This window comes from Struthio camelus, chromosome 2 (genome assembly GCF_040807025.1).
Source record: "Struthio camelus isolate bStrCam1 chromosome 2, bStrCam1.hap1, whole genome shotgun sequence".
NCBI classification, from domain to species: domain Eukaryota; kingdom Metazoa; phylum Chordata; class Aves; order Struthioniformes; family Struthionidae; genus Struthio; species Struthio camelus.
The window spans coordinates 142,084,923-142,109,044 of NC_090943.1; the positions used below are offsets into that span (position 1 = coordinate 142,084,923).

At 38.3% G+C, this 24,122-nt stretch overlaps 1 protein-coding gene across 4 annotated transcripts in view; it reads right to left on the bottom strand.

Moving 5' to 3' along the window:
- Positions 1–1,542: 1,542 nt before the first annotated feature.
- ASXL3 (ASXL transcriptional regulator 3) overlaps positions 1,543–24,122 on the bottom strand; it is a 132,618-nt gene continuing 110,038 nt past the window's right edge. For all 4 annotated transcript variants that reach the window (XM_068932788.1, XM_068932789.1, XM_068932790.1 and 1 more), the window contains 4 exons: positions 20,641–20,737; positions 20,081–20,186; positions 13,086–15,039; positions 1,543–10,150 (listed from right to left, as the gene is read on the bottom strand). In XM_068932788.1, coding sequence (XP_068788889.1) covers positions 6,485–10,150; positions 13,086–15,039; positions 20,081–20,186; positions 20,641–20,737 — 5,823 coding nt within the window. In that variant the 3' untranslated portion in view covers positions 1,543–6,484. The remainder of the gene's footprint in view (positions 10,151–13,085; positions 15,040–20,080; positions 20,187–20,640; positions 20,738–24,122) is intronic.

Below are 24,122 nucleotides of genomic sequence, written 5' to 3' on the forward strand. Positions count from 1 at the left end.
GTTGCCAAGTGCAGGAAAAGATGTGTGGTCTTCAAGGGAACATTTCTATCAAAACCCAAGCTCTTGCTAGGAAGTGTCCAGAGAGATTGGAGCAGCATGGGAAATTAACTAATTAAATTAAATGACCCATCCTTGAAAGAAGCATCCCATTAGGGAATGCACAACACAGAATGAAGCATCCTACACTGGAGTACTGCATCTAAAAAGGGCAAAGCATTGCCGGAGGAATATGAGAGAAAATTATACAGGAAAAAACAACCCAGAACATCTGTATGTTCAGGGTGATTTTTCTATGTGCTATATGCTTTTGTTGAGGGACAGGAAAATTCAAGAGAATCGGACCATTTTTTTTTTCCTAAGAACGAATCAGCGTGTTTTCTCCTGATGCCATCTGCTGGTTGAAGTGATATGGTCTGTATGGGCTGACCTAAGAGGAGAGCACACATACTTAACAGAAATCATAAGGCTTAACTTATCAATATTCATAAGGTACTTAGAATACAGAAGAACTATACATTTATTTTTCAAGATCAAATAAAAATGTGCAGAAACATTTTACAGGTTTTAAAAGTAAAAAGGAAAAGGACAAAAGTAAATATTTAGCTCTAACAGATTAAGAAATTGAATTCCATTTCCTTAGGTGAAATATTATTGAAAAATTAGCTTGAAAAGCTATTACCACCAAAAGCTGAGCTAGTCCCTGATTTTTCAAAGCTCCATGCAAAGACAGATATTTAAACAGAACGAGATAATGTGAATAACAATCTGCATGACATTATGCGGCCATTAGATTATAAACTGTATAGGTTGACACTGTCAGAGGCTGCTGTTCCCTGCTAACAAGACCATCAGATGGTACCACAATTCAAATAATGATAGGAGGCTGGACAAAAATGGAGCTGAGAAAGTGCTGTCCTGAGTGCAGCTGAGTGGGCCTATGAAACATCTACTTGTTGCCCACCATCTCACCCTTCCATCCTAACGTACAGTACTGAAGGCTCTCTTTGCAGGGTAAAATGTTGACTTTTTTTTCTTTCTCAAATGGAATGGCTACTGAATTCCCATTTCAGGAAGACCTTGCAGAGTTTAAAGGCTACTTGATTTCAGGATAATGTGAACGGATAGCCTTTCATGTACTGCAGACATTTAATTTCTTCTGTTGTGGGGATGAGAAATGACAGAGGTGTGTACCTGATTGTAGAGTTGTTAAGTGTATTCTGGAGGGAGTTGCGGACAGAGCCAAAGTACTAAAATACACCAGGCATAACTAGCCAAGGCACTTTCATCCACAAACTGTTCTACTTACACCAACTTAATATACAACACCTAGTTTTATTACACTATTATAAGATGATAATACTTGAGTTACATCAGAAGTCATTCAGCCTATGTTTACATCATTGTCATTTAAAACTCTTCTTTTAAGTAGGACAGATTTTAATCTCCCATTGCTATTTCACCAACCTGTACATAAGACGGATGTGCACAAGCAGGATCTCCTGCCTAAGGCACTGAACATAAAATAAACAAGCAAATGACAAATACTATTTTATCTCTTTATTTTTTCAGAATATTTTAATATTGAAGCCCAAGTTGTTATTTTCAAGGGACAAGGAAGGGAAAAGGAAAGGGAGAAGAGAGAAGTTATGAAGACAAATTGTTTATTTATGATTTTGTGAAGGGCTATTTCTGTAGGCAACAAAATGTTCAGTTTTCTTAAAAAAAAAAAAAACAAACAGCACCATTAAAGAAAGCATGATCCCTGAATTCTAAACAAAACACTGCCTCAAAACCAAAAATTGTTAAAATGCTTGTTTCACCCAGTCACATCTAGTCGGGTAACAAAGCAAAGCGTAACAGCATTAAACTGTAGCAATCCCGCTGAAACCAACTATCCCCCCTTCGGAAGATTCAGAGAATCATTTTCTGAGCTTGTCCTGTGGGAATAATATTTTCTTTGGTAGAGGACTGAAGGAGGGTATTTACTTCACTGAATGTGGATGGAAAAAATATCTGTGCATGTTAGGGATTTCCCCAATAAATCTATATTTCTCATGCATGTTAAGTATGAGTGGATTTCACATTGCTGTTATACTGCAGGAGTAATACTGCCCTACAAAGGCATAGAATGGCTAATGTCAAACAGATGTAAACAGTCAGAATACTGACAAAAAAAAAAATCAAAAAACCATACACACAAAAAACCCTGTACTGAAAATGTGAATCGAGTTACGTTTCTGTAAAGCAGAAAAAATATTTTACAGCAGTACAAGAGAATTATGGCAACAAAGTAAAGCACTTTTCTTGTAACATTCATGAACAGTACAAATACAACAAAGTTATTCTACGGACTAAATTATTCTTTAACTATCAAATATAGTACAAAGCGAAATATTATGTGCTATAAAAGAAGCAGCTCCTTAAATTAGACTAAAAAATGCTTTTTTTTTTTGTTGGTTTTACAGTGACAAAGCATGATGACCGAAGACAACAGGATTTCATAGATTCAGAAACATTTAGCGACACAGGTCCATGATAAACCCACTGAATGTTTTGTCGCCCCCCCCCCCCGCAGTGCTCCGCAGAGCCGCAGAAGCCAAAGCGCGGTGCCGCTGCCAGGGGCAGCAGGCGTCAGTCAGGGTTTCCAGCAGGGCCCTTCACGTGTATCAGCTAAGATGATCCCTTCCGGTGACATTTCTCATCGTATCTCGAGTGTTTATCCTGGTACTTCACCACACCTTGGAGAAACTGCTAAACCAGAGGCTACAATAGCTATTCTGAAATTGTGCGTGTGTTTATAAGGGGACGGGGGTGCAGCATAAGGTAATTTTACTTCAGAAATTGCATTATAAAGCACCATATGCACCAGTTTATAAACTGCGCAAGGAATTGCAGGGCCCTGAAAAACCATCTGCACGTTCTGTAGCTTACCCTGACAACACGCACCACCCTCAGAAAGGAAGTCTATAGCACAGAGAACATACTTTTTGCATTATGGCTCAGCCTTGATTTCTGTCTTTTAAACATCGCTTTATTTCATGTACTAGACCTCAGCAGGTGAATAAAATGCAAGTAGGGAGCATCCAGTTCACTATTCCTTAATTTTTGTTTTTTTACATTATTTCAAAGGAAATTTTTGCTCGGAAAATTAGTTCTGCACAGGAACACGCAAACACACACACTGCAAATGCCCTAATGTTATCTGCATATCTCACAGGTATGCAACTAAAAAAACAAACAGGGAGGAAAGAAAGAAGAGTGTTTCTCCCTCCCTCCCAAAAGTGCTGCTCCTGGGGTAGGAGTGGGGGAACAACTTTGGAGATTCAAAAAATGTAAGGATGTAAATGATACATGCCGGACACACACACACACGCAAACACAGAGCAGTGTGTTCTTAAGCAATTCTTTCACCACTTTTCAGTGCATAAACTATTAACACGCAACGGTTGCAAACTACATGGTCATTAGAAAACATAATGACATTGGGCTTGAAATCTGGACAATTAAATAAAGAAAAGGAATCGTTCAAAATTAACATCTAACTGTGATTGTGTTCTCATTTAAGACCACAGGTCACTTTTCCCCAAGCATTTGCGTGATATAAGAATCCAAGTAAGATTTTCAGTCATACTTGGATTCAGTCAGGCTCCTAAATCACCACAGTTGCTTTTGAAAATTTTCATACCCTAAAACTAATCAGTAACAACACTTCACAATTGTCTCTAACTAATTGGTCAAATGTATTCCTGGTGCAACTCCAGTGACTCAAGCATGAAATCAATGGAACTGCACTATGGAAGAGTTTGGTCAGTTGAATAATATAACATAGCACCTTTCAGTCTAATGCCATTTAAATAACATTTTATCATCACCTCACACATGCAAATTGCAAACCTGATACAAAATGACAATATGATACGAATGAATTACCTACCACCTTAGTCACACCCTTATCCTCTGATCAAAGTAAAACTTTTCTGCATCTGGAATTTATTTCTGTATTATGTCAGTCAGTACAAGAAGTATTTCAAGATGCAAGTACAAACAAATACTGACTTATGTGCTGTGGACAGGAAAACCTGAGCTGGAAATAAGGATTCCCAGCTGGCTTATATAAACACAGGTTATTGGAACCCTAAGACTGGTTGCTCTCTTTACTTTAAAGAAATAAAAGTAACCTACCAATATGACCTATAAATACAATACAGTACAATTCCAATACAAAGGCTCCTTGAATATGAATTTGATATGCATTAACTGACTATACCCATGCTACTCATGAATATTTTCCAGTTACTATTTTGCCAGCAGCTGGCATAGCACTGGATGTTAATTTTCAGATGGTTACTTTTAGGTTTTTGCTTGGCTGGTTTATTGTTTTCCTACCAGAAGACCTGAAAGTGCTGAGAAGCTGTTTCACATTAAGGAGTACTTTTGTATAGAAAAAATATATTACTGTATCAGCAACAAATTTGTAAGTGTAATTATAAATGGCCTTTGTTTCACGCAGTGTCAAAAATAACATTGATATGTTGCTAATTACAAGAAAATAAGAGTATAAGGGTGCACCATAGAGCTTCCTATGGCAGGAATGTGTTTCATTGGATATTCCAGCTCACTTTTAAGACAACAAATGGCATTTATTATGTTTGCAAAAATGGTCCCACAAGAAAATAAATGTGGTTCCTCCATTTAGTAGAACCTCGCTAATATGCACCAATGTCTGGGAGACCAATCACCCTTTATGAGTAAGTATGCAAACAAAGATCATATAAAAAAGCATAGTGTAAAATGTAGTCTACTTTTTATTTCCTAAATGTAGTCTTATCATTCACATTAATATTTGAGAATGAAACACTAAATGCAGCTTTACATACTTATTGAAACACTGAAATCTAAGTAGTGTTACACCTCACACATTCTTATGACATCCTTCTCTGAGAATTGTGGAAGGTTTTTTTGAGCAGACTGTAAGGTATTTGGATTAGTGAGGTTCTACTGTAATGGTAAAAATAACATTTCTCTCTGATGCTCCTATTTGGGCAGACCCAACCACATACTGGCAGATGGATGACTTGCACTCCACATTTAATGTTCTTGAATTGGGAGTAAAAAAACCTAAGGTATTTTTATCTCCCCAGCAACTGCATGTGCTTTATCCCTTTATAATATTTTCCTTTTAAGTGAATAGGGCCCCAAAGTTATTGTTGTTCTTCTCCGATGTTACAGTGGCTAATGCATCTGGAATGCAGCTATAGTCCTAAATGTAAATACAGTACTGGATAAATACTGAAGATTACTTTCAAGATGCAGTATCCCTTTTAGAAATGCCTTTTTGTGTCCAATTTCTAAAAAGTGAAGTCAGTGGTCTGAATTCCTTTAAGAAGAAAAGGTAGCGTTATAAGTAATTTTAAGAATTACTTTAAATGACAAAACTCTGAAATATAATTTAAATAGAGAGTAACTCACGTAACAGGAAAAAAACCCGATAATCTAATGTTCAACTCAATACACAATTAGAATCTTTCCTTAACCATTCTTCATAACAATGCAACAATTTTAGGCCGCGGAAAGGGTGATACATCCAGAACCTGTTACATAAGTCTGACCCTGTATTTAGGGCTGACAAACAAAGCGGATAGATTAGAGAGGCAAAAACAGATAGAAAATATTTGAGGAGGAAACAGGAAGAGAAAGTAGGATTCTCATCTCCAGGGAGAAGTTACTTTCTCCAGTCTCTACTGAAGCCAGTCAGATTCCAGTGCTGGTCCCACTACCCCGTCACATTTACAAATCTTTCTCAAGAGTGTCAACAAGAAGAGATGATGATTAAAATTTCAGTCCCATAATCCCTGGCAGGCACATGAAGAAACTCCTCTAACAATCTAACTTCCTTTTTTTTTGCTAGGTGAACTGGCTACGTGTCAGCCATAGACAGTAAAAGTCAATTGAAGAAAATATTTATTATCAGTAGAAAAAATGCAAACCAACTTAGATGCTATCATGGCTGATAACCCACACCTTTCCACCCCACTCAAAATAAGGAGTCAGTATTCAGCGTGTTATTCATTCTGCATAGCTATTCTGCTTTTTGTAGAGTTAGTCTTCCATTGATCCTTAACCTGCAACTTGTATTAACTATCTAAAAAGTGGGGAAAAATGTGCTGCACTTTGTGCAAATAAATAGAAGCTAGGAATGACATGCATTAATACCTTTTTTTTTTTTTTTTTTAACACAGCAAGGGAGCTCATAGAAGCTTTAGGAACAATGCTGTCATTCGTTTTTAACTAGTTCTACGTGTTTCCTCTTCTTTCCAGGGAATGTCATTCAGGCAGGAATAACTAAATTCTGAAAGCACCACAAGGAAAAAAAAAATCAATCAACCAAGCGCAAACCATGAATGGCCTAACCTGTTACAATTTCTCCATTTCTTTGTCCTGCTCTCCCATGCTGACAAGGGATACTGCATCTTTGATTCAGTTTCTACCGTACAACCAAGCAAGCGACACACAGTTTGGAAGGCCCTATGCAGTCATCATGACAGAAGGCTCCACAGCCTTTGCACACAATCATGGCTTTCAGCCTGCAAGAGCATTTCAGTTCCAGTTCATCTGCATTGCTGCTGTCAGCAAATTTCTGAACGGGGATCTGAGCGGTCTGGTTAGGGAGGCCTGTGGCAGTGCTCGAGCCACTTCCTAAAATCCCAATCGACTTCTCAATTGCAGATGCTGCCCTTTTGAAGCTTGTGCTACCAAAGTGTATTGTTGGATAATTTCCACAGAGCTGCTGCTGCTGTGGGTGCTGCGTCTGTATTTTCTGAGCAGCGAGTTGGGTAAAAGGCTTCTGTGGCTCAGACAGTAAATAGGAAGAGAAATCTGCGTTTTTTAATGCAAATGCTTTTAACTGTTCTTTCACTTCGTTCTGATCATAGGAAGCTTGCTTCATGCCCAGTTCGCAGCTGCTGCTTAAACCTTCCTCAAAAGAAATAGGTTCAGATTTTATATTGCTACAGATGCTTGCTGGCTGAGGCCAACTAAGTCTTTTAGTGGTTTCCATAGTAACTGTCGGTTGCTTTTGATCAGAGGGGACTTCTGCATTTGGGTGAGGAGGGGGAGGAGGTGGCAGGGGTGGTGGGGGAGGGGGAGGATGCACTAATGTTTTATTCTGTAGAGTCTGAGAGGCACTGGCAACGTCATCACCTTCCTTAATTTGAATATTAGGGGAAAACACACTTCCTAGCCTCAGCTGGTGACCTGCTGTAGAAATATTCACGTCTCCCAAGCCCTTCTGTTCCAGGTGTCTGCTAAAAGCAAAGGCATTGCAGCCAGGTGGGCCTTTTGAAGTAGTTTGCAACAAAGCTGCCGTAGGAATGGGGCCTCTTGCAGCCATGGACATTTGGTAAAAATGCTGTCTATGTGAGGTACTAGCTTCTGCATGAAAGCTGCCATTTTTATCAATGTGAAATAAGCTCTGCTGGAAACTGCATGAAGGCAATGGCCTCTTCTGCTGCTTGATCTCTGGGCTGTGAGCGATTCGGCTCTGAACTGCGTGTTTGTTCAGCCATTCTTGTTTAAAAGGCTGACCGTGCCCTAGCTGATTCATGCTGGAACTAATTACACACGGAGCCACTTTAACATCTGGGTCCATTGACACCTTCCCAGGCTCACATTTAATTTGAGCATGTTCCCCTACAGTCCTGGCCATCCTCTTTTTCGGATGGTTTTCACGCTTCCTGATTTGTAGCGGGGCTATGCTGCCTGCCGTAAATCCTTTACCATCTGGATTTGGAGAGTTGGAAGGATGTTCAACAACAATCCTCTCGGACACTGCTGTTTTACAGACTGAGGTAGTTTGCAAAGGCAAGGGAAGCCTGTTAATTTCTAGTTTGGCTCCTGATCTGGGCTGCGGCAGCACTTTCTCTAAAGGCAGATTGCCTTGCAGTAATTGCGTCACTAGGGGATTGTTGGCCTCCACTGACGACAAGCGACAGCTAGAGCCCCCAGCGCTTGTAACTCTCTTCAGGGTGTCTGTTGTCAGCGACAGAGAGTCTTCCATGGCATCGGTAACGGACGTCTTGGAGGTCTGTGTTGGCTGTACACTTGTGGCTATTTCTGCAGTCTGGGTAGGCATTTCGCGTCCTGTAAAATCTTCAGTGTCCATCCTGAAGCACTTGTCAGACTCATTAGTTTCTGATTTAACAGGAACAGCAATGCTTGTCAACAGACTCCTGGATTGCAATTCTGACGTTTGTGTGTAACCGGAAGGTTCAGTTTTGACATTTTTTAAACAGTTTTGCTCTGCATATTCTTTATGCTTACTGGTGTTAAGATGGCTGACCACTATCTCGTCTGTATTCATTGCCTCTTCGTCATGCCAACAAATTCGATTGTTAGTGTTATACTGACTGGCACAGACAGCGTCTGCTTCGCTTTTAAAGGCTGAAGGACCTCTTAACTGCTCAACAAAACCTTGGCTGGGAGCAACCACCTCAATTAATTTATCTTGAGGCGCGAGAGGCACTTCTCGAAGGCTTGAGCAACCTGCCTGCAAGTTCTTGCTGTCTTGCTTTGCTGTAATGGTCATAAAGCTGGAACTGTGCTCAAGGCTTTCATTAGAGACTACTTCGGGCCTGCTTATTACAGACACCTGAGGACATGCTATACTTTGTAAGGCAGCTTCTGCCCTCACAGGTCTGCTTTGCAGGTCTATGCTGTTCTCTGCATTTTCAATAGAAGAAGACAGTGATAGATTGGAATTCAGATTTGTAGTGTGGTCAACAATGACTTTGCAAGGTATAGATCTATTCATGGCAGTTTGCGTAAAGCTCAAAGGCTGAGATTTACCCGAGAGATCTATTCGGTTTCGGGCTCCAGAGCTTTTTTCTAAGAGATCAGCATTTAATTTAGTAGCATTATCGAAAGAGCTTATTGTCACGACGTTACCAGTAAACATTGAAATGGGTGGCCTTGCAACAGAGTCTGCTACCGCAACAGCCTCACTGCAACTTAAAGCTGACCTAACAGTAGTGTGAATGGAGACGGTACTTTGCTCGTTACACGCTGTTATGGCTATCTTATCAGAAGAAAATCTGTTGGTAGTCCCCCCTGGGGGAATCAGTACAGAACTACCAGAGAGATGATTTGGCAAATTACTTGCAATAGATGAAGCTGGCACAGTGGCATAATGACTGGAGACTGCATTATTCACATTGCTACTTGGTAGCGGCAACCTTTTGTCATCGATGGCATTTGGTAAGACCGTACTGCCTACAGAGACTGGTACGTTACTGTTATCAATACATTTTGGTGCAACAGCTATGCATGGAGTATCTGCCCCCTGGATGGATTTCAGCATATTTATATTACAAGCTGAAACTGCTGTGTTTGTACTGTCAACAGACATTAAAACAGAGGATTTATCAACAGAACTTGCAAAAGAAAGTTCTTTAATTGCTCCAGACATAGCAGTGCTGCAAACAGACACAGAGACTGAACTTTTATTATAAAGCACTGGCACACTGTTATTTTCAGTAGAGGTAGACGAAATAATTTTCTCACACAATTGTGGCATAGGTATATTTTCATCAGAACTGTGCACAGACATGTCAGTAGCAGTTTCTGGTAATGAAGCTGTGTTAAGTGACTGCTGCAATAAACTGGTAGTCTCACGAAGATGAGCAGACTTGTTGCTAGGGGATCTGCAGTTAGGATTAACTATAATGACACCAGTAGAACCTTCAATCTTTGTATCAGCAGAAGTTGATATCTCTAGAGATGAGGTACTTTCCTTTGAGTTGAACTGTGACTTTGTTTCTTTATTTGTCTGGAGTAAGTGAGCTCGGGCTTGATGCTTAGCAAATAGCTTGGCCTTTGTTTGCTCCTTGATGTGTGCCAGTGTTCTGGTCTTCCCACCTTCGCATGGGGTCCCCATTGCTCCAGAGACTATACTTGCAGCTGCTGCCACGGCTGCTGCAGCTGCAGCTTCTCTTTGGGCTCTTGCTTGCTGAGCTCTTGCTTTAATATCTGCAAGAGTTCTAGCCCCAGTGTTTCTCCCACTGCTGACTGATGTACTCGGGGAAACTCGAGGTTCCGGTTTAGAAACAGGTTGGCTCTTGATGATAAAAGGTGGTCCAATTTTTGAGAGTTGAATCTATAGGAAGGAAAAAAATCAGCAATTTTTATGAGATCATAGACTTGCTAGAATCACCTGCGGTGTCTTAAAAGGGTCAGAGAAGGATAATGAAGGGAAATACTGTTTAGTGAAGCTGGAAAGAAAAATGATAAAAATTAATGATATTTACATTGCTGTTATTTTATCATCCTCCAGCAGGAATAATAGATACCTCTATTAGCCTACACATGCTGGCCCTTTTGACAGGAAGAAAGAAGACTGAACTGGATGACAAGATAATACTTATCTGATATAATTTGTCAGCCCTATTTGATCTGCAGTGTATTCAATTAAGACGACCAACAGGCCCAGTGCATCGGGAGTGGAAAAGAGCCCCTATTACTAAGCATTTGCTACAAATATGTGAAAAAATAACAATCATGCAGCACTTTTGCTCCTTGGTCTCCAAAGACTGAGACATTAGGAACTGCCCGTCTTTCCCTTCGTACACTAGACAACAAATCTTGCCTCTACATAGGATATAGCAGAGTCTCCACTGAGCCTGTTATTCACGCTACACCACAGAGCATTTTAATTAGTGGTATAAAAGTGAATCACCGGAGGATGCACCTTTGCCTTGCTCACTCATAATTTTAGGAAATCCACTTCAGTGCACCTCTGGCACACCTCCTGCGCTACTGCATTTCAAAAACTAAACCTTCCAGCTTACAAATACTAAAAATGTAAATACTAATTAAATATCTAAAACTTTAAGCAAAAGAATAACCTGTAAAATCACTGGAATTATTAGTATGTTTTCAAGGTGAGAGATTAAGAGTCCTGGGAGCACTTTATAGCTCCTTCACTCTCTTAGAATAACCAGAGCTTGGCAAAAGAACATTTCAATTTCTTAAAAGGGACATACATTTACTAGCTGTCCACAGTAACAGGACTTAACGATTATGATTAATGCTGTGTTTTCTCTTCTGAAAGGAACTGAGAACTAGATAGTATTTGTAGAAAAAGAATTCATAAGGTATGATAGGAAGTTGGAGCTACGTAAGACAGTGACAGGAGAATCAGGATTCTTTTCCCTTTTTTTAAATAACAAAAGATACGTTTTTTTGGGGGGTATCAGCTGACAGTCATATATGTATTTCACGTAAAGCCATCCTCAAAATGATTGTCCAAAGGTATTTTTAGAAATATCTGCCAACGTTTCAGTATCCTCATTCACTGGCTGGAGGCTTCAGCAAGATAAATTTGATAAGATGGGGCAAGGCTGACAGCATGTGATTTTCCATTAGAGATGAGTGGAAATCAAAATTAAGATAGTGTACTTCAATACACAACCACTGTTATGGGATAGACAACGCCAGGATAAGTCTCTTTAGACATCCCTGCTGATAGACAATGTCCACTCTGGTCTGGAGGGCTAGAATACTTCACTCCTCCAAACAGTTCAGTTCTTTGCCTATCAATAAACACTGCTCACTGGTGCCTAATATTGTGAAGCTTTGTCAAAACCTCTTTCATGGGAACAGGACTCAGACTTGCTCCATTGTGGTATGCCAACAAACACCTGTCAGAAGACCAATTCTGAATTCGGTTACCATGTTTTTTCAGTTGGGTTTGCCTGGCAAGATACATAAGAAAAGATCCATTATTTGTTACTGATGTCTTGCATCATCAGATTTCCCCTTTTGTTGTTGAACAATTGAATTAACATTTACATTCACATATTTAAAGTATATTACAGTCTTACTGTAACTTACTTAACAACATTTTGCTTCTCATTTCAACAGCAATTTTTTTTTTCCAGTTTCTAGTCTGCATCATCAGAACTGCTAAAGCTCTAAATGCCTGATTATTTTTACTGTTATAGTCATGACCTTTCTCCTTCCCTAGTGATCTACTTTTCTTTGTGCTTAGAGAATGATTACAATTTATTAGGCTAGATAGACACTTTCCAAATATGAAAGAATATCACTAAACTCAGAATGGGCTAACTTCCAATTGCATCACTGCTCATAAAAATAAATTAGTTGAAATACGCTGCCACGCTAGTGATTAAAATAGTTCCTCTATTTGCCCCCCTGGCCATATTAACAATGTTCAGTGATTGCAGTAGTTAAAAATAAATGCAGAAAAGGGCATCTCTGAATAATTAGGAACGAGTATTGCAAAGCCAATGGCTTAAATTCAGAAAACTGGATCTAAATGTTGACTGATGCCATCATGTACAAAATTAAGAGGGACAAAATGCTGAGAATAATGTAATTAAATCTATAGATCCCTATCTTACAGGGGAAAAAAAAAGCTTTTCAACTGGAATTCACTTTCTTACATAGCGAATTGATAAGTAAAAAGGAGTTCTCTTCGCCAGTGTATTGTTTTTTATTTTTAACTTTGCCATTAACAACATCTGATAACTACATCTTTGCTTTCAATTAATTCTACAGGGAAAGCCTACATTTCACCCTTCCCCAAGCCCTGTGCTTGCAAAGGGATCTGCAAACGTTGGTTGGTTCTGACTCTTAGGTTCTCTTGCTGGATTAAGGCACTGGTTGGTTTTCTCAGTAATGGTTTGGTATCATTTTTTATTCATGCTTGTTGGAGAAGTTATTTGTGGGAGAACAAGGTGGCAATACAGCTGGGTAATTAGAAAGAAAGGCAACTAGCACTGCATAAATGAGGAGAAGCTCATGAATTAGATTAAGCCATAGATCCTGAAAAGCTATTCCCTGCACAAAAGCAACTTTGTAGCTAAGAACTTGACTGAACATCTATAGGTGAATCCACATCGGGAAGTAATGTGGCACAGTAGGAATGGAATAGTAAAGCAAAAAGGTCAGTACTAAGGCCCCTCACATGTCCACAGAAAATATACCATGCATTATGTATACAGGCAGTCAACAGATAGGTGATAACAAACCTGTAGTTTCCAAGTCAGCTTGTTTTTTCACTACTTTACCTTAAGGGGTGGAACTCGGGGTTCTTCTCTGGGTGGCTGATCTTTATCAGATGGACTTGTAGACGAAGCATTACGGTTAGGCTGATCATCCTCTATTCTAGCTCTCTTCTCCTTACAGATTCCAAAACTGTGCTGCTCTGCTGTTTTCCTCTTTGGGATCTCTGGGTCTCTACTTTCATTCCTCACTTCAGGCGATTTTGTGGGTTCTAATGACTTGGAAGAATGTGAACTCTCTAGCCGGCTTTGGGTGCTGCCTGGCAGCTTGTGAGATTTACTTCTGCACGCTTCGGAGAATGAAGTTTTCTCCAGAGATGAGGTATATAGTTTATCATGTGGTTTTGATGGAAGCAGTTCAATATTTTTGCCCACTGATCCTTCTGATAAGACAGTTACCTCTGATGGCAGGAGAGTACCTTTCTTGTCACCTCTTTGCTGAACGTTGTGGTTTTTAATTTTGATCACTTCTGGAGGAGAGTGTTCTGGGACGGAAGCAATGTAGGATTTCTCAATTTCAGAATGTGACTTACATGGCAGATGACTGAGGTTTTTGCTTTGGGTCTCTTCCAATATTAAAGTATCTGGCATAATTGCTAGTGGACCGACTTTCGTATTTTCAGGTGCACCCTGAATTTGCTTTGGCTGAAGAACAAGATTCTCCTCTTGCATAACCTTAGGAATGGTAGAGCTTTCTTCTTTCAAAGTGGGGAGGGAGTCTTCTAACAAACATGGTGATTTCCTCTGTTGCAAAATAAGTCTTTCATTGCTGGAGGAATTAGAAATTGGAGATGTTTCTGATGGAAGAGGTAAGCTATTTGCCACAGATGTTTCTGAAGTCAGAAGAACAGAAGATACTGAAGACGTTTCTGATGTTAAAGGTAAATCAGACATAGGAGATGTTTCTGATGTTAAAGGTAAATTAGAAGCTGGTGATGCCTCTGATGTTAAAGGTAAGTTTGACATAAGAGATGTTTCTGAGGTTACAGGTGAGGTGGACATTGGAGAAATTTCTGACATTAAGGGGGTGTTCAAGTTTTCATCAGTGGTCTTTTGCTGAATATCGCCTTCAATGTTTTCAGTACTGGACACTTCAGATGAACAAGCTGTTTCAAGAGATGCTGGAGTACAGGGTTCCTCTGAAGTCGACTGAGTGTCTCCCCCAGGAGAGGTAATACAGACACATGGTCCTTCTGGACTTCCAGAAGAAAAGGAAGTTTCAGAAATACAAGCATTTTCAGATAATTGTTCATCAGGGTCACTTTGAAGCTCCATATCCACCGCAATGCCTCCACCAGTGAACACAGAGCCTTCCAGAGCAGCATTTTGTATTTCCGGAGCAATTAGCTCTTTTGCAGACTCAGAATCCTTCTCTGCTGTATCACTGACAGAGTTTGTGGATGAGGCTGATCTTGCTGGCGATACGCAATCCTCCAGCTGATCTATCACAACTGACATCTCCTCCTGAGGGCATTCTGACTTCAACTCCACTTTAATTGCAATATGAGATACAGTATCAGTTACATCATTCATCACGACACAGGACTCAGCACTATCTGCAAGCTGCGCTGCCTCTGTTTCTTCATTTGTGCCAGCTGGACTTACTGACTCCTCAGAAAACTCATGTTCTGTTTTATGGTTCTCCTCCTGGCATTCACAGATACTTGTCTCAACCTCTTCAGCAATCTCCTCCTGAATGACTGATTCTTCAGGTATCAGTATATCTTCCGACTCTGCCATTAGATCCTTGACTGGAACCTGTTCCATATTACAAAGAGATGGACAATAATCTCTCTCTGGCAATGGTGGGATTTTAGTGCCTTTCTGTTCATGGTCCTCAAAGGCTGCTTGCTTAGAAGGACCAGGTATGGCAGAAGATCCACACAAAGAACTGCTTTCATCTTCATCATTGTTCTGTACTGAAGTGAGTTGCATCGATTCCCCTCTTGACATTCCCAACCTAAATAAAAACACACAAATTAAAAAGTTTGTTTCATCACAGATGTAATAAAGGAATGGGTTCACTTTTTTCTCCCGCATCTTTTATTTATGAAAAGGACATGCTGTCCCATTTAAAATAATGGTTTGGTTAAACGGTAGAGACAAATTTATATGATTGAAAGTTTGGTGTTGCATATTTTAGAAAACAAATTATCCAATCTTGTCTTATCTTGTCTTACCTATGTAAAGTAAAAAGTAAAGTAAAATAATAAAAAACCAAGTAATTTACTCCTCATTATTTAACTGTTTGGCATTTCAGTGAAATAGAAAAGCAAGCTACACAGATTCACTGCTATTCAAACTCTCTTTAAATTGCTGTTCTTGGTTGTTTTTTTTGTATCAGCACAAAACTGAAATGCTAACATTGCAGACATTGCAGAAGAAATGCACAAATGTATCTTCTTTCACCAGTAACAGTTCTGGAGAAAATCCCTTTTCCTCCTACACCTGCATTTACAGTCAACACAGCCAACAACATGGCTTAAATGCTGCACTTGAAAGAAAATGCTGCATCTAAAACTAATAAAGCAAAATATGCCTTTCACTTCAGTTTTGCATTTCTACATTCATTTCATATATACTATGGAAATTAAAATAACTCAATTTCATTTTACCAGTCAGGAGTCAATTATAAAGACCCCAGTTGACAGCTCGTATGTTTCTCCTCCATTCTCTTTCAGCACCCTATAAATACTCCATTTAAGTTAATAAACTATTTCTAAATAAACAGATCTATACATAGGCTGTTCATCCAATTTCAACCAAGTTGAACATTTCTAAGGAGCAAATAAGGGTCATATTTATATTTTATGCATTTTCAAGGACGAAGTGCAAATGAAGCATTTGAATATTTCATATGAACCTATCTATACTTCTCTTCTGAAGATTTTCTTACCTTTGATCCTGAAAATATTTTTTAGTTTTAGTACTCTGACAGAATTAAAAAAATAACAAAACAAAAAACCAAGGGCTGAAATTTTTTTTTTTGAATTTATGCTCTCTGACATCCTGATTTCATACCAAGGGGAGTGGGAGCGCAGGTGTTCAGCATCTTTAATAAGATCTTCCGAGCAGACATTGTGCCTGCGCAATTCCACAGTACTATAAAATACAGAAAAGCCTGGCTGGAGAGCTAAAAGAAATTTTATAGGACTACGGATCTTCTAATTTTATTAACAGAAGTTTGATTTCTGTTCTCATTTTAAACAAAGTAACTGAAGAATAATACGACCATTAAACAAGCATGACAGATATTCAGAAATTAAGGAACCAAGAGAATTTTGTCAATGTGTGGCCAGAGGATACAGAGATCAGAAAGGTCTATACATGTGAAAGGGCAGAATAAACATGTGAAAAATCAAAATCTGTGATCACGCATTTGAAAAATACTGAAAAGATGAATTATTCACAGTGATAGTTACAAATTAAAAAAAAAAACAAACAGTCTGGAATTGGTATCCAAGAAGGACTCTTAAGGTAATTATTAATATTGCCTACCACTAGTCACTTAATATATGTACATGGTCCCCCTGTGCTACCAATAGGCTGAGGGAGGATCCTCCAGAGAGAAATTCAGAGCAGCTAATTTACTTCCCCCACACTGAATATCTTCCTGAAAACGTCGCTCTCTCGAGAGACTATATAGGGAACTAGACAACTAATTTTAGGTGAATAAATTCCTTCCTCTAAAATTCCTTGTGTAAATGAACAAAAGTTATCTCAGGAAAATGAAGGGGAAAAAGAAAAAAGCACTGCATTACTGAAAATTAAACCAAAGGTCTATTTTCTCCAGCTTCCTTACATCACAAAAGACAATGCCTGATGGCTGCCTCTATAAAGGAAAATAAGCAAAGGAATAAGAAGGACAAGATAAAGGTGAATGCAACTGTCACAGACACACTACACAAATATACACCTTCTAGTAACATATCAAAGAGGAAGAAGTAAAAGAAAAATAAGATAATGCAGGATTAATGCCAGCAGAACATGAACTGACTCTTAATCAGTTTTATGCAGTGTTAGAAATACTACTATCTTAAGATACTGCAATGAAGAAAAAGACTTTCAAAAGGAGGACTTGAGATCAGCATGTTTAAGCCAACTCCACATTGCAAGATAAACAGCTGATCTGCCTTTTTCCTTAGAGAAACAGACACCCAAAGTTTGCAATAAAGCAGAAGAATATGAGAATAGCAGTAAACAGCCCTCAGTGAAAGTGCTGATAAGGACAGGATTCAGCTGATAAAGTAAGGGCAGTCAATCATCACATAAAGAAAACCAAAACAGCTACTCAAGGATATATAGAGGCTGATATTTTAGAGCTATGAGAAGAAGTACTTGGGAAAATTAAAAAAATTAATGAAGGGTTAAATCAGCAATAAAATTTAGAGGACGTATGCCCCAAATTAAACCTCTGATTTAGTGGGCTGGCAGCACCATCCTGATGCGTAACACTCTCAACAGCGGGAAAAGAAATACTATATTGAGACAATAGAATACAACCCTTGTAATCCTGGGGGCAACAGCCAGAAGAGTGTGTATTTCTGGCAACATGCATGAGCTGGCCCTGGATAAATGACTGCTAAATGAAGTTCTAGTTTTTCAAAATCACAGAAGAGGAAAAAAGGAACAACCATGAGAAACAGAACTGCAAACGCAGAAAGAGAACATAAAATGGACGGATCTAAACTACAACCGACAAGTCCCATGCTGAACGGCTTGGGCACAGATACGAGCAAATATAAAAAACAATTCGTAGAGCCTACACGAAAGCCTTTGAAAGTCATGAACTCCAGAGTATGTAAAAATGATTACAAAGATTTTATTAATTGTCCTTCTTTAGGTACAAGGTGAAAGCTGAATTCAGTTATGGAATATCTAAAGATCAAATTAGCCAAGGTCAGAGCAAAAATGCCTACTTGATTGGACAGTGAATAAGTTAAGACTGCAGTGGAGACCCATTTTGAGGACAATACATCCGAGAAATAGCTCGGAAAGCTTTCAGAATCTGCTACTGCAGTAGTATCAACATAATTAAAATTCGACAAAGTCCCATCATACTCAAAGCACGTTTGAAAACCAACAAAGTAATAAAGGTAAGTGAACTTATACAAGGTGGAAAATATAGCAAAAGCTACCAGGCAGGCAGTAAATAATGGGGAAAAATACTTAAAATTGGCCAAGCAGCTGAGAAGTAGAAGCTGCCTGCATCTGAGCCAGGAAACAGAATGCAACTGAAACAGCATAAGCTGGGGAGAGGGCAGGGGGAACCAGATAGCATAGAGAGAAATAGATATTATGTATGATACGACGTTTTGCATAACGATGTGGATGTCAGGAATCTATCAGCCCAAATGACATGTATCACTGTAGACTGAGTTATCATCTGCCAACCGTTACAGCATCCAGCATTCAGCTAGCACCGCAGGACTGCTGGCTCCGTAAAATTATGAGTAACATTCTCTGTGCATGTGATACTCATTTGTGACTTAGGAATACACTTTAACTAGAATGAGCTGCTCATGCTTTGCTGTTATTAAACTTCCGCTTTCTGTGGAAGGTCCTGTGGCAGCACTTTACACAGCTTCTCCCTTCACGCAGAGTCTGTAAATGACTTATCTTGACACGCATAATGAAAAGCCATTATGCTGCTTATCTAACAAACTAATTAATCATACTTTTTTATATGAAAGGGATCCACAGCTGGACTAAACTGAGGTCTCAAAGCTTTTAAATACCAAATAACAGAATCTGCCATGCTAAGACCCTAGAACTTGCTTTATATTTAAAGTGGTGTAGAAATAGTATTCACACTGGGAGAAAGCACCTAAGCAAGAAACTGCAACAGTAAACATTATAGTCATTTTGTCTATTTGCTGCCTTGTTTTGACTGCACTTCCCAGTAGTTCAAGACCAGTGCATTGGGAGAAGTAGCTGCTGGCTACATAAATGCTTCAGTCAATGTCATAATCTTTAAGTTAATTACTCACATGCAGGCCTCCCAGCGCCCCTGATTTCCTAAGTAAAAAGTATCTAACAACAAAATTAACAACTCCCACATCATAATGGCGCCTTTGGGACATTTTTGTCTACTAAATATTATTAATAAATTACATTAAAACATACCTTATATTAAAAATATGTTGTCTTTCTGATTTTTTTAATAGAGATGTAATTCAAAGTATTGATAGATTAACTTTTTAGAAGTAATTTTTAAAAGGAGTGTTCTCAAATGTTAAGAAAATCTTAAAAAAAAAAAAAAAGAACTTTTTTAAAAACAGAGGGAATTTAAGGACTAAATCTTCAGCTGCTGCAGAATGCCATCTCTGTATCAGCACCAAGGAAATCATGCTGACATACCTCAGCTGAGCACCTGGAGTGATACTTTCTAATTCACTTTAGCCATTTATGGGTATGTATTTATTCTTTGTATATATTCTTTGTATAAAGAATAAATAAAGTCTTATTCTTCCAAAGTAAGACTAGTTAATGTCACTTTCAGAAGGATTAGTCTCCAGCCAGTCTTTCAAGCCAATCCAATGAAGGGCCATCTGGGTCAAACACTAAAAACCACTATTTGATTTTAAAAGCTTTCACAACTAACTTAGGAAAAAAAAAAAACAACCTATAGAAATATTTCTACTAGTCTTCTGTTCTTTAGAGGCTGGATTTATACTTTGCAGGAGAAGAGAATTGTGCTAACGTTATCTTTCAGAAAAACAATTTAAAAAATACTCACATGCTTAGGCCTTGTGTCTTAGGCTTTCCTCAGAATGAATTTTTATGGATGAGTTATGAACCTTTAAAAATGCAATTGTAATGCAAGTGCAGACATGCCACTATAATTCTACCCACAGCTTCTTATACGGGGAATGACTGCCTTTGATAACCACTTTATTAAGTTTTACAGCATATGACTGTGCTATGTGAAGCAGAGAATTATATTTTCATTTCATCCTAAAAGAAAATGAAAAAATGCTTTTATTTGCTTCAATACTTACTTTTCACCATAAAACCTTTCAAAGAATTTTTCTTTCCAAGGTTCAGTTTTCTTTTCTTTTTCAATCTCCTGTCTGATGCGCAACTGCATTTCTGGAGTAAATTCTCCTAAAAAACAAATACTAACATATTGAATAAAAGTTGTCACGGTTTAGTCTAATAAAGGATCATTATAAATTACAGATACACATATGATACACAGCTCTTGCAGTCATCCAACGATCCAAAATTAAAATGATGAAAAGCAAAAATGAGTTTGATCTAGAAAGATTTCATTTAGCATATAACTTCAGTATTTACAAGGGATATTGGTGGGATTTAGTCACATGCATTTATGTTTCCAAGTCTGACAGTGATGAAAATGCTTATTTTTTTTTTAACTGACAAAATAAGCTGCCACAGCAAGCTGTAAAAATGTACACTAAATTCAAAATGGAATCAGCAATTTTGTATTGCTACTGTATTGCATTTTCCATTCTGAAAGTATTTCTCAAAGGAGAAATAAAGGCATCCTTCACAAAAATATTTAATATCTGGTAAATCTGAGAACAAGTAGAGTTACCTTCTGCCAATCGTTGTTTCCACCCTTGTGCTGCATATGCAAAGAATTCATTATTTAGAGCGGAACTACTGAGGCGCAAAACTCCGTCACTTCCCATCTAGAAAATAAGCCGATGGTAGCAGAAGATACTGTCAGATAGAGCTTCATCTATGACTACATAAGAATAAAGTTCCAATTAAGGGAAACGGGGAGGGATAGGCAGTGGGAATAACAAAGGAAATCAACTACTAGCACTAAAACAGCATTTTCATTATAGTCGTTACTGTAAATGCAAGTGGCCTAATCCGGCATCAATGTTCTCTCTTCAACAGTGATCAATCATCAGTCATGACTGACATATTTTTATCACAGCCCTCTATCTTGAGCCTAATATGTCTAGAGCTGTTGTATACAATCTAAAATCAAGATCATTATTGTACTTGTACATCTGCCTGGAATGCAGTACAAAAAAAATTAATGAATGAGGACAGTAACTTTACTGTGCTTCTCAATGCTAAATAAGCTTAAGCACTCCTATTAGCTAATATACTGTACTGGCAGCAGAACTGACGACAAGTCACCTTAACAAAATACCTGGTGTAAGCTCAGCACTAAAACAAAAATCAGCTATATACATAATTTTATAGGCATCAACAGTGAAAACTGTGGAAAAATATTATAAACAGTATTATTTTTATCTTCTACATCTGTCAAACAGCCAATAATATAACAGCATTAAAAGTCTTACAGTATTTTCTACAATTACTTTTTATAAAGTAATCTAAGCATTGAGCTTCCTTTTACCATAAAACTCGATACTTACTTTCAGTTTGTGAAGATACGTCCAACTAATCAAGGAATATTTTACTAACTGGCAAAAGCAACTAAATAAATCAGCATGGGTATCACCACTACAGTTATAAATAAGGAAGCAATAAAAATAAGTAAGTAAAGAGACAATGAGAGGTAACAGCAAAAGTAGGAGCTAACGTTGCCAGAACAAAAACTCACTCTCATTACGGTTCATTTTACACCTTTTGAGGTAAATAAGAAACAAACGTTTGACAACATAATTACTAAATCTGGTAGTACAAAATGCCACATTTTCCAGCATATTAGCACACATTCCAGTTATTTCATATTCCCTGTCAGAACCTGTTTCAAACCAAGAGGCAGAAAGAAGCAGATGTGTCAGAAACACTTAATGATATTTATCCCCAGCATCCCCACTGAGCTCCAGATTTCACTGGTAATACTGGCCCTACTTTCTGAACAGTCTTAGCTAATTTTCTCATTGCCTAGCTGATGTCCTGTTCCAAAATAATTGCATCTATGAGTAAAACAGAAGGGTACAGGGTAGTGAAAAGAGAAACAGAGTGATAAGCATGGATTCTGAAAGACAGGTAACACTAAAGGCATCTGATTTCAGCAAGGAAACACTATGTACGTGCTAGGACACTACGAGGGTGTCTCAGCTGGATATGAACCTACTGTACTGCCTGTGATTTCCTGCTATATGGCACTGCTTTGCCAACAACTCACAGGACTTAAATCAAGAGTAGGGTGGATATATAACGCTTCTCATGATGTGCGTTGTCGAATACATGCAGACTAACTGCAGACAGGCTATGACTACAGCTGAAACTGGAGAGAAAACTGGATATAAACAGTAAAATTTGCAGCAGCAAGAATAAAAAGGAGAATGAGTGAGATGGTACAGAAGGACAATAAAGAATATGCACTTACTGTATAAAGCAAAACAGATTTACGTAAATTTTTTTCTGCACAAATGAACTTTTTTGTTGAAAAAATTAAGTTCCAGAATCAGGATAGTAAAGTGAGATTTTCAGATGCTGGTTCCTTTTGCACCTGAACAAACTAGCAGCTGGCAGCTAATGGCACTTGCACATCTTACCGAAAAAGCTAAAATGAGAGATTATAGAGAATAGAGTCACAGCTACTAAATATATGATTCTTTGTTCCCCAAAAAAATACTCAAGCCCTCTTCAGTTTCAATATCAGAGGAGATGAAACACTACTGTCCACGCACGCCAATGTAGGTTTTACTCCAGACTTTGGTAAAACCAAGATTTCACTCAAAATCTTGAGAGGGCCTTGCAAGAAAGAGTAATACACACATAAAATTGTTATTATTGTATTTAATCTCTAACTACAGGCTACCTGTGAAAGGCATGGTCTTTCCCAAATCCTTTTGTTCAACTGGTCATACACAGGACAGGCACATTGTTAGTCAGGTCAACAATTCTCATAGAAAAGTAATAATTTGCGGACACTAATTTTCTGTTAAACCAGTAAGATGATCCAACTGATCCTAAGGTCATAAAATCACTAGCTCTCCTGCAAAGTCAGAATGCATAGCAAGAGACAGAAAAAGCATACCACCTTTCAGCAGTAATTCACTTTGAGATTGCATTAAACATTATATGAAACTGCAACCAAAGTGTGATTGAGCTATTTCACCAGTCTGCATAAATCAAGAGCATTATGAAGATTAGCATGTCAATATAGGAAAAATAGCATTAGCTTTGTAGTATCCATGTTGTTGTAAGGATATGAGAAAAAAGGGTTTGTAGGAAGTTATTTAGGAAAAAGTTCCAAGCTTCTGAGTACACAGTTTTTATAATATGTGAAAAAGAAACTGCAAACTCCAAGCTAAATGCTAAAAAGAGCTTCAATTGAATTCAAATGTTAACTAGATCCAAGAATTTTGCTCCCAGGCTTTAACGGTCAAGAATCTTTTAAAATTTGTATGTTCTTTTTTTCCCCCCTTTTTATTTAAGCAAATTGTTCCTAACTTGAGAGAAAAGGATAGGTAGGAACTTCGGAACAAAAACCAGGTGTCAGCAAGGACATAGGTAAAAGGTTATTAGCTCCCGTGGACTAGAAAAAGCAACAAGTAGCAAGCATTTCTGGACTAGAAAAAGTAACAAGTAGTAAGCATCTGGGGAAGAAAAAAAACAGATCAGCAGAAGAGGGGCTGAGAGGAAGATTGCAGTGCATTACCTATGAAGAAATACCGGTAGAGGCCAACTAACAACAATGGAACATCAGATATCTGTGGACAGATAAAGAGCCTTGTGAACGTTGTATTTACCACTTTAGCTATTAATTGTTACAGCTTACAAGCGTTAGGGAACTACATTTGCAAGATCACAAATACGATGTTAATGATGCTTAGGAAAAGAAAGTAAGAAGAACAAACCAAGCAGAAGTGACTGCTGACTTTATGATTGTCATTATCTTGGTGATCTCCCAGTAGACAAGCTTTATTGAGAGCTATGCTCATGGAGCAGAGAATACACAGAAGTTTTAAGCAAAAATATAGCTGGAATTGCCAAAAGCTAGACAGAAAAGTATATAACAATCCAGAAGTAGACACATGCTAATTAATTAGAGGCGAAGCCACCATGTGACCTATTTTAATGTGATGTAAAAGAATCATTTCAAGCTGAGAGAACAGTATGGACGGATGCATGAAATAG